The 11,952-nt window shown below is 47.6% G+C and overlaps 1 protein-coding gene across 5 annotated transcripts in view; it reads right to left on the bottom strand.

Moving 5' to 3' along the window:
• The window catches only part of Dora (zinc finger SWIM domain-containing dorado), a 130,539-nt gene that overhangs the window by 35,465 nt on the left and 83,122 nt on the right, over nt 1-11,952 (bottom strand). For 3 of the 5 annotated variants that reach the window (XM_084588407.1, XM_084588408.1, XM_084588411.1), the window contains exons 18-21: nt 9,859-10,268; nt 9,053-9,177; nt 7,090-7,285; nt 2,833-3,305 (exon numbers count right to left, since the gene is read on the bottom strand). In XM_084588407.1, the coding sequence (XP_084444533.1) occupies nt 2,833-3,305; nt 7,090-7,285; nt 9,053-9,177; nt 9,859-10,268 (1,204 nt within the window). The remainder of the gene's footprint in view (nt 1-2,832; nt 3,306-7,089; nt 7,286-9,052; nt 9,178-9,858; nt 10,269-11,952) is intronic. The other 2 variants (XM_084588409.1, XM_084588410.1) reach the window with 1 other exon arrangement.

Below are 11,952 nucleotides of genomic sequence, written 5' to 3'. Positions count from 1 at the left end.
TTGGCAAGGTAGGTGCATCTGTACGCAGGAGAAGTGGTACCACTTGCTTTGCCACATGTTCCTTTGTATGAATGGTAGACTGAGGGGTTCATCTGAGGGGTGTCATATGCTCTTACAGCTGTGTGAAGTACAAAACCCCAGATTTTTTTTGTTAGAGAAAAAAAAGTTTGCAATATATATGTACACAAATATATACATATATATACCGTCAAACCTCGATACAGTAAAAGCTCGTTAATTCAAATTCCACGGGGCCGCCAGGCCAGTTCGAATTAACCAAAATTCGAACTAATGAAAGTGAGCAAAAATGAAGGCGTTTGATGCCCGGAGGGCACGAAAAACATTTATTTAGCAAAAAAGTCTTCTGCTTCTTCTCTCGGAGGGCTACCGTACTCACTCGGTCTTCTAGCATGCGAATGCGACGCAGGGAGTCTTCTTCCCCCTCTTCAAAGCTGAAGAAAAGGCGCGCGACATTCAGCGCTCCCATAACTTCTGCCGCGGATGGACGCACGGGCTCTTGCTCCTCGTCGTCGTCCTCGTCTTCTGCCTCTTCTGGGACAGACTGCTCCCCAACAATTTCAGCGACAATGTCCTCATCACTTAGGGCACCGCACACTGCTGCATCGCTGTCTACTCCAACGTAATCATCAAAACTGACGTCCTGCAGCACAGCACGCACAGCCGCAGGCAGAGGCTCTGGACTCCCATCGTCGCCACTTTCTTTCATACTTCCGGCAGCAAAGCCACAGTGGTGGAAGCAGTTTGCAATTGTGGACGGCGTGACCTGCTCCCATGCACGCACCAACATGTGCATTGCTGTGAGCAATGTGATGGTGCTGGTCTTCTGGTTTCCAGTGCACAAAGTCATGCGCTCGATCATGTGGCGCCTATAGAAACATTTGATGTTTCTGATCACCCCCTGATCCATCGGCTGCAAGGCCGCAGTCGTGTTGGCGGGCAAAAAGACGAGCCTTGTGGCTTTCAGCTCGGCGTCGACTTTGTGTGCCGAGCAGTTATCCACAATGAGAAGAACTTGACGCTTCCCTAGCTCCATCCTCCGATCGAATTTCAAGAGCCATTTTTTAAACAATTCGCCCGTCATCCACGCCTTGCTGTTGGCGGAGTATTCCGTCGGCAGCGTCCTAATGTTCTTGAAACATCTAGGCTTATGTGCCTTGCCGACAACAAAAAGAGGGACCTTCTCCGTCCCGGTCATATTAGCGGCGACCAGAACAGTAATCCGCTCTTTGCTTCGCTTGCCGCCAGCGCAGCTGTCCCCTTTAAATGTTACTGTTCTGTCGGGCTGGAGCTTATAAAACAAAGCCGTCTCATCAGCATTGAATATATCATGTGCCGAGTAGCTTTCTAAGTACTGCTGCAGAGCACCGCTTCGCCACGTGGCACAAGTTTCTGCATCCACTTCTTTGGCTTCTCCAGACAACACCCGGAAGACAAGATTATGTCTGTCTCTAAAGCGGTGAAACCATCCTTTGGAGGCGACAAAATCTTCCACATTCAAGCGCAGGGCGAAATCGGCCGCCTTCGTCATGATAATTGGGCCGCTCAGTGGAATGTCAGCGCTTCTCATTTCTTTCACCCACGTGATCACAGCGGTCTCAATTTCCGGATACTTGGCTAACCGAAGCCTTTTTCTGTTGCTGGCGAAATCTTCGGCTTCATAGGCATCCTCGATGGCCTTCCTATTTCGGACGTACGTCGACAACGTGCTTGGTGGAATCCCGTGCTTTTTCGCGATTTCCACTTTGCTGGCCTTCCGTTCATCCACCTCGCGTAAAATAGCCACTTTCTCCTTCACCGTCTTGGCACAGTATTTCCCACGCGAACACATCTCGCGGACACAAGCTCACAACAAGCGGCGTGCAAAACGAGGGCTCACGAAATGCAACACGAAACCGTGGTCGATAACACTAAAACGTCGTTCCTCGAAGGAGTCGCGGCAGGAAAGACTGTTTAGTACTTGTTCCAGCACCCTAGCGGCGCCCCGATGGTTGTGCCATCTATCGTTCTGCCGTGAAAGCTTCCAGCGATGGTTTTTAACAGCGCCGCTTGGCAGCGCGCAGTTCGAATTATGGGTGGCGGCGGCAATTTTTGAGTGAATTAACGAGCTGTTACGCGCATAGACTTCTATGCACTGCGGACCGGACCACGATGACTATTTCGAATTATCCAAAATTTCGAATTAACGAGTTGTGAATTAACGAGCTTTCACTGTATAGTAAAGCCACTGGGACCAGCAAAAATCTTTCTATATCAGCCGGTGGTGATGACATGGTCCTGAAGATGCTGTCTGGTAATTAAATGGCTACTAACTAAATATGCCTTGATGAATAAACTGTAATAAAAGAGACATCTGGGCAAGTTGCTTAATGGCTTGTAGCTTAATGGAAAAAAAAAAAAGAAAAAAAAAAGAGCCTCTAAAACACCTTTTAACTTTTATTGTCTCTTGATGTCATTTTCTTTTTTCAGTTGTAAGATTTTTTGTTTACATCTCGCGGAAGTACCTCTTAAGCATGAGGGCAACGTGGCTACGAATACAACCGAGCTGGATTTCATGTGAAAACCAAAGCCATGCATGAACACTGTCATCTTCCACTGTTTCTGGGGAGAAGCCTTTGCCCTGTGGTGGGCAAATCCGTTTGCAGAGCCTCCTTACATCCAAGATGTGTTTTACCTGACCGTCAGCAGACCAGGTAATGAGCAACCTGGCCTCTAGATAGTTGCTAATAATGGCTACTTAAGGTCCCTCCTCTATTTCGCCCTATCTATATCAAGTTACTAACCCCAGTAATGACAAAGCAGCAATGAACTCGCCTGTGATCCAAGAGACATGCGATGAGTAGGTGCGAGACAACCAGTTTGGGGAGACTGCATTGTGCAAGCCCAAGGCATAGAGGCCAATCTGAAAGGCGCACATATGCAGTGCTCGGTGAGGGCCCCTGTGGTTCTGGCTGGCCGAGGGCTGGGTGAACAAAACCGCCGTGCTCGAGTTGCCACCGGCCTTGGTCAGCACAGTCTTGGCTAGCTCAAACATGAAGTGGGCCGAGGCCTCGCTCGGCTGGTTGGGTAGGCTAGGGCAGGCTCCTCGCTTGCCCTTCAGGCGGCTTGGTGGCGGGGGCTTCTGTGGGGCTGCAGCCACAGCAGCAGGAGCCCGGGCCCCAGTGCCAGCCCCAGGCAGGGCCCCACCACCGCTTGCCAGAAAACGTGACGGCCCCACAGATGCAGGCAGGCTTGGTGGCGGGCTGTCCGCTGGCAGCACACACAGGCTGCACACACATGCACCACTCCTGTGAAAGAGTATCAGTGGGAGTTTTACTGAAATTTAAGTAAAGGCTACCTACAAGAGACTGACTTCAGCCAGGCGCTAAGCAAAAGCCACAAATGTGCCCAGCGTAGGCCCTTCCATGTTCAACATGAAGACTAAGCTAGGAAGGATACGTTCCAATTTGTAGTAAAAACAGAAGCACTGTTGAAAAAGTAATCAGATGAAGGAAGGAAAAAGGATGAAACAAATAAAGCAAATAGTAAATCCTCAATAATTTAAACCCACATATCTCAAGTCAGGAAGTTTCTCCTGTTGTATACAAAGATGCAAGGAATATCACGTGTCACTGCTTATTTCAAGATGTGCCAGAGATTCAGAGACACTGAGGACAACTCTATCACAATTTTTATATTCGCAAAAGCCGATAGTATGGCACTGCATGCCTTTGTTGTCGCTTGTCCAGCAGCGAAACACACATTTATTGATGAGATATTTTGATTCAAAATTGAAAAGGTCTCACGCCACTCTGATTCAAACTGTTTTCACCTATGACACTATGGTGAACAATGACGCAAACCAAGACGTAACCATAGACTCAGCGATTGTGCTTGGTGTTCAGCAGTGAAATCTAGCAGCGGCCGAAATTAAAGCGACTGCTGGCTACACCAGTCGCTTTGTTTGCCCTAGCCATGAGCCCAGTTACAGAGCTTGACACCAGAGCCCTTACAGTGAATGCTGGCCTGCACTTCAGTGACCTCCACCCCACAGATCGAGAGATACTTTTAAAGGGGTGACTGGAACAGTAGGATATCAAGAATGTATAGAGTTCTGACGAAGCAGCAGTGTTGGCAGCAAGCCAAGCTACTCTCATGACCGATGAGTAGCTACATACTGGCATTTATAAATAGTAGCAAGGGGTGAACCAAGCATTAAGGCAGAAGGGAAAAGAAAAAGGAGAACACAGGGCATGTTTTTGTACAATTTCTTCAGTTTCCTTTGCTGCTGTAGTTCTCAATACTGCTGCGAAGCTTTCTTCTACAGCTAAACCTGTTTGGAATGAAACTGATCAAAATCAGCGATTGTTCGTTATGTCCAGATTTCCAGTATATGCAGCTTTTGTGTTAAGGCTCTGAAGGACAAGCAGATCAGAAACCGAAGTAAATTTGCGGGAAATCAGCTTGAAAATGTTTATAGTAAGTGCCCACTGCTAAAGTTATAAAAGCGGTGCAACGTCTCGTGATGGTGTCGATGGTGTGAATGCAAAAGTAGCAGCAGCCGCCACCACCTCCGCTGCAGCTCAAGCGATGCAGCTACAAGTGAGGCGGGAAGAGTGGGGGTGGTTGAGGAGAGGCACCATGGTCAGGCTAGAGAACACACTCGGTCATGCTGTTGCTGGCCATGGAGGACGCGCCTGGTTTTTGCACCCGGTTCTGCCAAATTTGCAACAATTAAGTACTAACCAACAGATAGTCTGCAAAGCAAGTTCGTTTTATCAAGGTCAACCATCACAACACGTGTGTTACATGGAGTTTTCAAATACAAGCGCCTCAATGAGGACGGTGTTGAAAAACAAAGAAACTTCACAATATCGAGGAATTCACTATACGGCGGTTCCTTACATAGAGGTTTAACTGCGTGATCAAGCTCAATGCTGTTGGGTGTGGCTTTATCTTGAATGATTGCAGCCATGCATGATTGCTTCCACATTGTTTCATATCGTTCCTAGTTGCCCTTAGCAAGTTTGCCTCGTCATTTCGCCGGCTTCAAACTGAATGCTGCTGAGAGCAGTGGGCATTCTGAAGTTCGACAACCTTTGTGGTCACAAGTCAGCATAATAAAATGCTTTTCTAGGACGCCGTTCATTAACATCATAAGTACAGTATTGCCACTATGACTATGCGAAATATGTTCGATGCTTCTTTAAAATTAAATGCTTGCAAATGGCTCACTTGACGGTTAATTGTCAGCACTGCTGCTCTGCAAGATGCTAAATGATGATAAATGACACACTATGCCACAAATTAGTCAGCCAGATAGCTTGTGCAACAGGAATTATGTGCGTTCCAAGATGATTACAGAACAGCACACAGTAAGAAATTAGGACATCTTGAGATACTACTGCAAACTTAGATTCTTATTAAAGATGCAGGAAGGGCGTTGGTGACACTGCCCAACAGCTAGAGAAAATATGGCATGCTTACAAGGCAATCCTTTAGCTATGACCATGATTTGACCCTTTTGCTGTCACCAATGTATTGTATGTTTTTGCATTTCCTCCCCACAGTGTCACTGACTTACCCGCACATTCTCTACTATGAGTTCAATTATTCGCACCAGAGCGCAAAGCTGGCCTGCTTGAACTTGTCACAGCATCCGTCACGCCATTTCAGAAGCTTGCATTTTTGCCAAGGGCTTTTGAAGTATGTATAATAAAGAGTGCGGAGCAACCGTGCTCAACCTTCTTTTTAGGTGGGCGTGGTCACTCCGTGTGCGCTACTCTTTTATGTGGAGAGAGCATGCGCACACGCACCTGCCACAGCTTTGTTTTTTTTTTTTTTTTTTTTTTATTATTATTCTGTTGCTATGTCTGCTACATGTAAATTTCAGGGATGCGCACCTTTGCCTCGCATGCGCACACGCACCTGCCACAGCTTTGTATTTTTTTTTTATTATTCTGTTGCTATGTCTGCTACATGTAAATTTCAGGGATGCGCACCTTTGCCTCTCAAAACATGACTCAAAATGTTCTGGAAATGTTTACCACCTGGGGTTTTTAAAGTGCCCCAACATTGCACAGCGCGAGTGGCATTTTGTGATTAGGGGCTGGTATTCTATCATTAAGAGACTATATTTTTATTTTATTTTTATTTTATTTTTATTTAATGTCTCTTTAAACTTGGAAGCTCAAAGCTTGGTCTCTGAAAACTTGGAAAATTGGCTGTTATCCAGTGGTTCACACAGCTCACAGGGCAAGTCATGAAGCATGTCTCTCGACACTACTCTATACACATCCCTGTTCATGTTTTTAGCACTGCACAAACAACCTAAGTATTCAGCCTCTACTCCCGGCTATGCATGTAGTAGAATTCATGCTAGCGATGTGATGCAAGGGTCATTACTAAGGCAATGACTGCTGGGCAAACAGAGAGAGGGGGACAAAAACGAAGTCGTGAGAACCTTAACTTGCCATGACCATGGTTTCTAAAACTTCATGGCTTCTGGGCTCGCCTGCAGGGTCTTCTCTCAAAAAAATGTGGAAAAAAAAAAAGTACAGCACCAGCCCTTTGCAGATTCAATAAACCTCTCCCTAAACCCGTTTAAATGATATCAATCAAATGGGTAGACGAGATTAATCATACAGAAGCCTAAATGGAAATAACCCACACACACCAGGACAAAGGGAACATATGCTTGTCTTTTAGGAGAGTTGAAGAGCAGTGTACAGAAGATGTTTGGTTTGGTTTGTGGGGTTTAACGTCCCAAAGTGACTCAGGCTATGAGAGACGCCATAGTGGAGGGCTCTGGAAATTTCGACCACATGGCTTTTTACCTCCATCGAAAAGTGGCTGCTGCGACCGGGATTCGGTCCTGCATTCTTGGGCACAGTAGTCAAGCACCCTAACCACTGCACCCCTATGGCGGGGCAGAAGAAAGGTGTACAAGCATATCAATCCAGGAGAGACTGTGAAACCCTTTCAAAAAGGCTGCACGAAGTAAGTCATGGAGGCTTGTGGTTAAGCATGCAGTAAGGCAGTGAATGCTGCATGGCTGTGCACTTTGCTCTACGCGTGAATAAGACCACTGACCTGTCTGTGTGGCGAGGCTTGGCCCCCGTGGCTCGGTCCCCAGAAGAGCTGGACACAACTGAGTCGCTACTCTCACCACTGCTGCCACTGTCACTGCCAGGTCCACACGGGCGACCCCAGCCACCACGCCGCACCACCGTGGGCGAGTTGTCGCTCGATGTCGTCTCGGGTGCGCTGCTATCTATACTGGCCATGCCTACAAGGGGCATTGAAAATGTACGAGCACAATGATGTCCCCCATGCCAAGCTTAACCCGATAACAAGAGCACACCTCTGGACGCGCACTTGCCATAGTAGCATGGGTGGTCAGCACTATGCACACTCACTTGGACAAAATTATCAACTTCCTTGTATCGAAAGAAACTGCCTCAGATCAGCTGCTGAATTGTGTAGCTTCCTAGATGACAATCAGTCTGAATGCCTCTCTTCCAGGATACAACACACAGAACAGTGCTGACGAAAAATAATCTTTCCCGTTAAGGCAGTGGCTGGCTGATTTTCCAGATTAAAAATTCTGACTTGCACAAATATACCAGACTTCACTGAAGAACTGTTGTGCACCTTACAGAAACGTGTGTGTATTCATGACCGATAATTTGGACAATTTTTCGGACTAAAATAGCCACCAGCAATATTTTGGAGATTGAGTTCTGAACTAGAATCTCTAGAATCTCTGCTGATCACATCTGTGAAGTTTATTTTTCAATTATGCGTAAAACACTAGCGCAATCACTGACTGAGAGCACGGCATTAAAATCTCCCATGTCCCGTGGATCACTGGGCGAAGGGGACAGCAAAGATAGAAACTCTGCCCGTGCCTGCCAATGTGACACCATTTGAAGGTACTAAAGGCATTCGAGCCATCCAAAAAAGCTGTCAGTGTGTGTTGTGGAGATACAAAGCATGCTAACTGAGTTTTGTACCCCCTTTCCCATGAGGTACTGTTCTCAGTTAAGGTGCACATGCACCTACAGCTGCAATGATGTCCCCTTCCACTGTTTCTCACAATATCAAACCTCACAGCAAAATTTATCACTGATGAGAAAAAAAGTTAAAGCTGACCAAAGCAAGCGCATTCTGCTCTGTGCACTTTCATGACAGTGACACGTGCAGAACTTATCCCTAAAGAGATTGCTAGGGCTTTGTCAAAAAGACATGGCAGAACTATGATGAGGTTCTTTCAATTTTTTCGTACGCACATGCACGCACACACACGCCACTACAGGCAACAGGCTTCGATGTTAAACATTGCGCAACTCATCAGCTCAATGTGCTAATGATTCTTTGCAAGCAGAGAGGCGATTGGGAAGAGCCACTTGCTGTGTCGCAGCATGTGATGGCTTTGCGAGGCCCTTTCCCGAATGGCTCATGTCTGACATGCTTGTGCAACCTCTGAAGAGCCATTATTAGCATCTCAAGGTGAGTGTTGCTAACCTCAGCACAAGCGTGGCCATATCTCCAGAACAGCAAGGTTTAGCTCGCCGTGTGAAAGCAAGCAAGCATCAAAGCTGTTCATATGCAGCATCGTGATTTTGCACCCGTTGTTGCCTTGCCATATCTTTACTTTTATAACCATTGCCGTTGCTTGCATGGCAATTCACCAGTGACGGAGGACAATGCCACTCACTGACTGACCACACTGAAACCCGAACTGCACTTTGTATTTAATGTTTATAAATATATAACAGGTACTATGCCTTCCTGTGGACTGCTATTTCAGCAACCTTTGCTGTTGTGGGATTGAAGAACGACAGCGTTTCACTGTTGAGAGAAACTGTACGTATTGAACCTAATGAACTTTGCCTGGGGCCTCCGAAATATTTTGTTCCTTGAGAAATTCGTACTTTTGGTTTCTGTTACTGCAGGGTTTAACGGTAATTAAAGATTTCCACCGTTAACATTTGGTTACACTCAAAGATAAGCTGGCTGAAATAAAAATGATTTTCTCAATGCTATTACTCACCTGCTGAATGCTTTTTTGTTGTCCTGAAGTTTGTGCAGCGAAACTTGGCTTCCCAAGCCTTGAAGTTCTCCTCCCAGCCAGGACTTGAAGCCCCCTCACTACGATCGCCACTGTCACCAGCACTTCTGCACACCATGCAGCGAAATTGAAAGCAAGCATTCACTGGATCTGTCAAAAGCTTCCTCATGTAATAAAATTTACATAAAAGTATTCCGCACAAAAAAGTGTCATCACCAGGAATAACAGCAGATGGCAGAAGTTCACGTGGGACAGAAGCGGACGTCTCATGGCAAGAAATATGCGATGCCTTGACACTGGTAGTAATGCTGAATGGGTGCAAGACGCACCGCACTCAAGAGTTGCTCCGAATAATTGAGACATTGCACAGTACATGGGCACCTCAAGTTTTGAACCCAATGAAATGCAGTCGCAACGACAGAGCTCGAACCCAGGTCCCCTGGCTCTGTAGTTGAGCACCCTAACCACTGCGCCGCTGCACTTAGCGCTTAACTGCTGATCCCAAGGATGTGGGTTCAAACCAAGCCAAGGCGGCTGCTTTTCAACGGAGACATAATGCGAGGCATCCACTCAGAGTTTTAATAAATATTAAAAATTAAGTGAACCTCTTTCCCACATGACAGGAGCCTACTGCTCGCATGAAAATTTCTTCCCACAGTAGACAGTGAATCTCGGCACCAGCTCCAGAAAATGTTAGTGAATAAGAAAAACACTCAACTGCACACTACCAAGGAGTTCGAACTGCTCCCGTTTAGCCCGAAGTCCTAGTAAGTTTGAAATTCCCCCACCTGTTGTGCCGGTGCGATTTGACCCTTGCTCCCCCCGAGTGTTCCTGCCGTGTCCCTCCAGGTGCCACAGGTGGTGGGCTTCCAGGCTCAGCTACAGCTGCAGCTGCTGCCACGGCTGCTGTTGCCACTGCTGCAACTGCGCTCCCATCTCCTCCGACACAGTCAGCAGCACAGCTGGTGCCTTCGCCGCTGCCCTCTGCACCACCACTCGTGGGGTGCACTGCGGCAGACACCGCCTCATCTGCCTTGGCTGGTGGCGTGCCAGAGGAGCCCCCAGAAGTGCCTTCGGATGCAGGAAATGCTGCGCTCAGTGCAGTCACTACGGGGGGAGTAGAGGTGCTGTAGTACGAGCTCAGTGGTGGGCTCTTGTACATCTGGTGGACCTCCTTGTCCAGCAAGCGATCCATTATCTGCAAGACCATTTGCCAATCAAAAAAAAAGAATGCTTTTAAGACATGCTCCAGACCTACCAACTTTAAGGGATAAAAAATACCCACACACATCTATTTACTGCGCACTCCTGAAGCATACCTTACGAGAGAATTTCGTTTCGCAGTTTCTTACTAAGAATTCCTCTGCACATTAAAAAAAAAAAAAAAAAAGTGGGAGGGGAGAGAGAGAGAACAGCCAGCATGGGATTTTGAGATAAGGTGGCAAGGACCCCAGAAAGCAAAGATATTAAAAGCGCTGTGAGGAACAGCAAAGGGGGAAAAGAAAGGGTGAATGGTTGCAGCATTGGGCAGCACTATGGACGAGCATTTGCAGGAAGCAGGGCCACTATGGCACTAGCAGGGGATTTTGCTCAGCTGATGCCGAGTGCGTTTCACAATTGGCTATTAAATGACAGATAGGCTGCGAAAGACAAAGCTATTTACATGGCAAAGCTTGTTTTCATATGGGTCCAAACTCTCCTTACGTTATATTTATGCAAATATATACGACGTACGACGGCACTCCGGTCGTGCGCTGCTCCCTGCTCATCGCTAGGCCTTGTTTCTTTTGAATCGCAGCCACAGCGGACGGCATCGTCCGCTTCTCTGCGTCTCTAGTGTAGTCGCTCGCGTGCTCCTGTGTACGATTCTTGCGTGTAGCTTCGGAAAGCGGTGACAACCTGCGCTTCCGAACTGCATGTGACGAGCTGCGATTCTGGCTCGGCCGATGCGTACACACGCGATAAAACACGCGTGCATGTTACGTATTGGCACTTCTTAAACGATGTGCGTCCGACTGAAAGTGTGCGTCGGTGCAGCAGTGCGAAAAGAGCACGAGCTGGTCCGATTCAACACCGTACCGATTAAAAAAGCAGCATCACCCTTCGTGTAAATGAAACGCGCGTCTAAAAAGGTCTGTCCTCAGCTTCATCGCGAACGTACACAAATTCGCACCACTTATGTGCAGCACCGGATGCCGCCAGGTTACCGCAGAGGTGCCACCGCGGGCGCCGCGGCCGACGGCACTCCGATCGTGCGCTGCTCCCCGGTCGTCGCTAGGCCTTGTTTATTTGCGTCGAAGCCACGGCGGACGGCGCATTGGAATCGCCCGCTTCGCTGCGTCTCTAGCGTAGCCGCTTGCATGCTCACGTGCGCGATTCTTGCGTGTCGCTGCGAAAATCAGTGACAACCTGCGCTGCTGAACTGAATGTGCCGAGCTGCTTTGCTGATGCTTTGCGCCGTCGATTCTGGCTCGGACGATGCGTACGCATGAGATAAAACATGCGTGCACGTTACGCATTGGCACTTCCTAAACGATGTGCAAGAGGACGTCAAAAAAAAACAAAAAAACAAAAAAAACTACACCATCCTTTTTGTTAATCTCAATTTTAAGATTCGCGGACGAATAATTCGCGCTCACCTGTCATCCGATATCCAAACTCTGTAGCGATCATCAGTCCGTGCTCTCGTCAGTGATACGTGCACGTATACATTCCATTCGTTATGCACAAGAGATGCCTCTCGCTGACCATAATGAAAGCAGCTCCGGACTAAAAGCGACGACGACATATGTTTGCACGCGGGCAACTCGCACGCTCAATCGTCTGCCAGCATCCATGCAGAGTCGATGCTATCGCGTCAACTCCGTGAGGGGTCACCGGCC

The sequence above is a fragment of the Amblyomma maculatum genome, chromosome 1 (assembly GCF_055883805.1).
Source record: "Amblyomma maculatum isolate TAMU_Amacu chromosome 1, ASM5588380v1, whole genome shotgun sequence".
Taxonomy (NCBI): domain Eukaryota; kingdom Metazoa; phylum Arthropoda; class Arachnida; order Ixodida; family Ixodidae; genus Amblyomma; species Amblyomma maculatum.
Note: the sequence above shows the minus strand (reverse complement) of the source record. Positions and strands in the feature narration are given on the sequence as shown.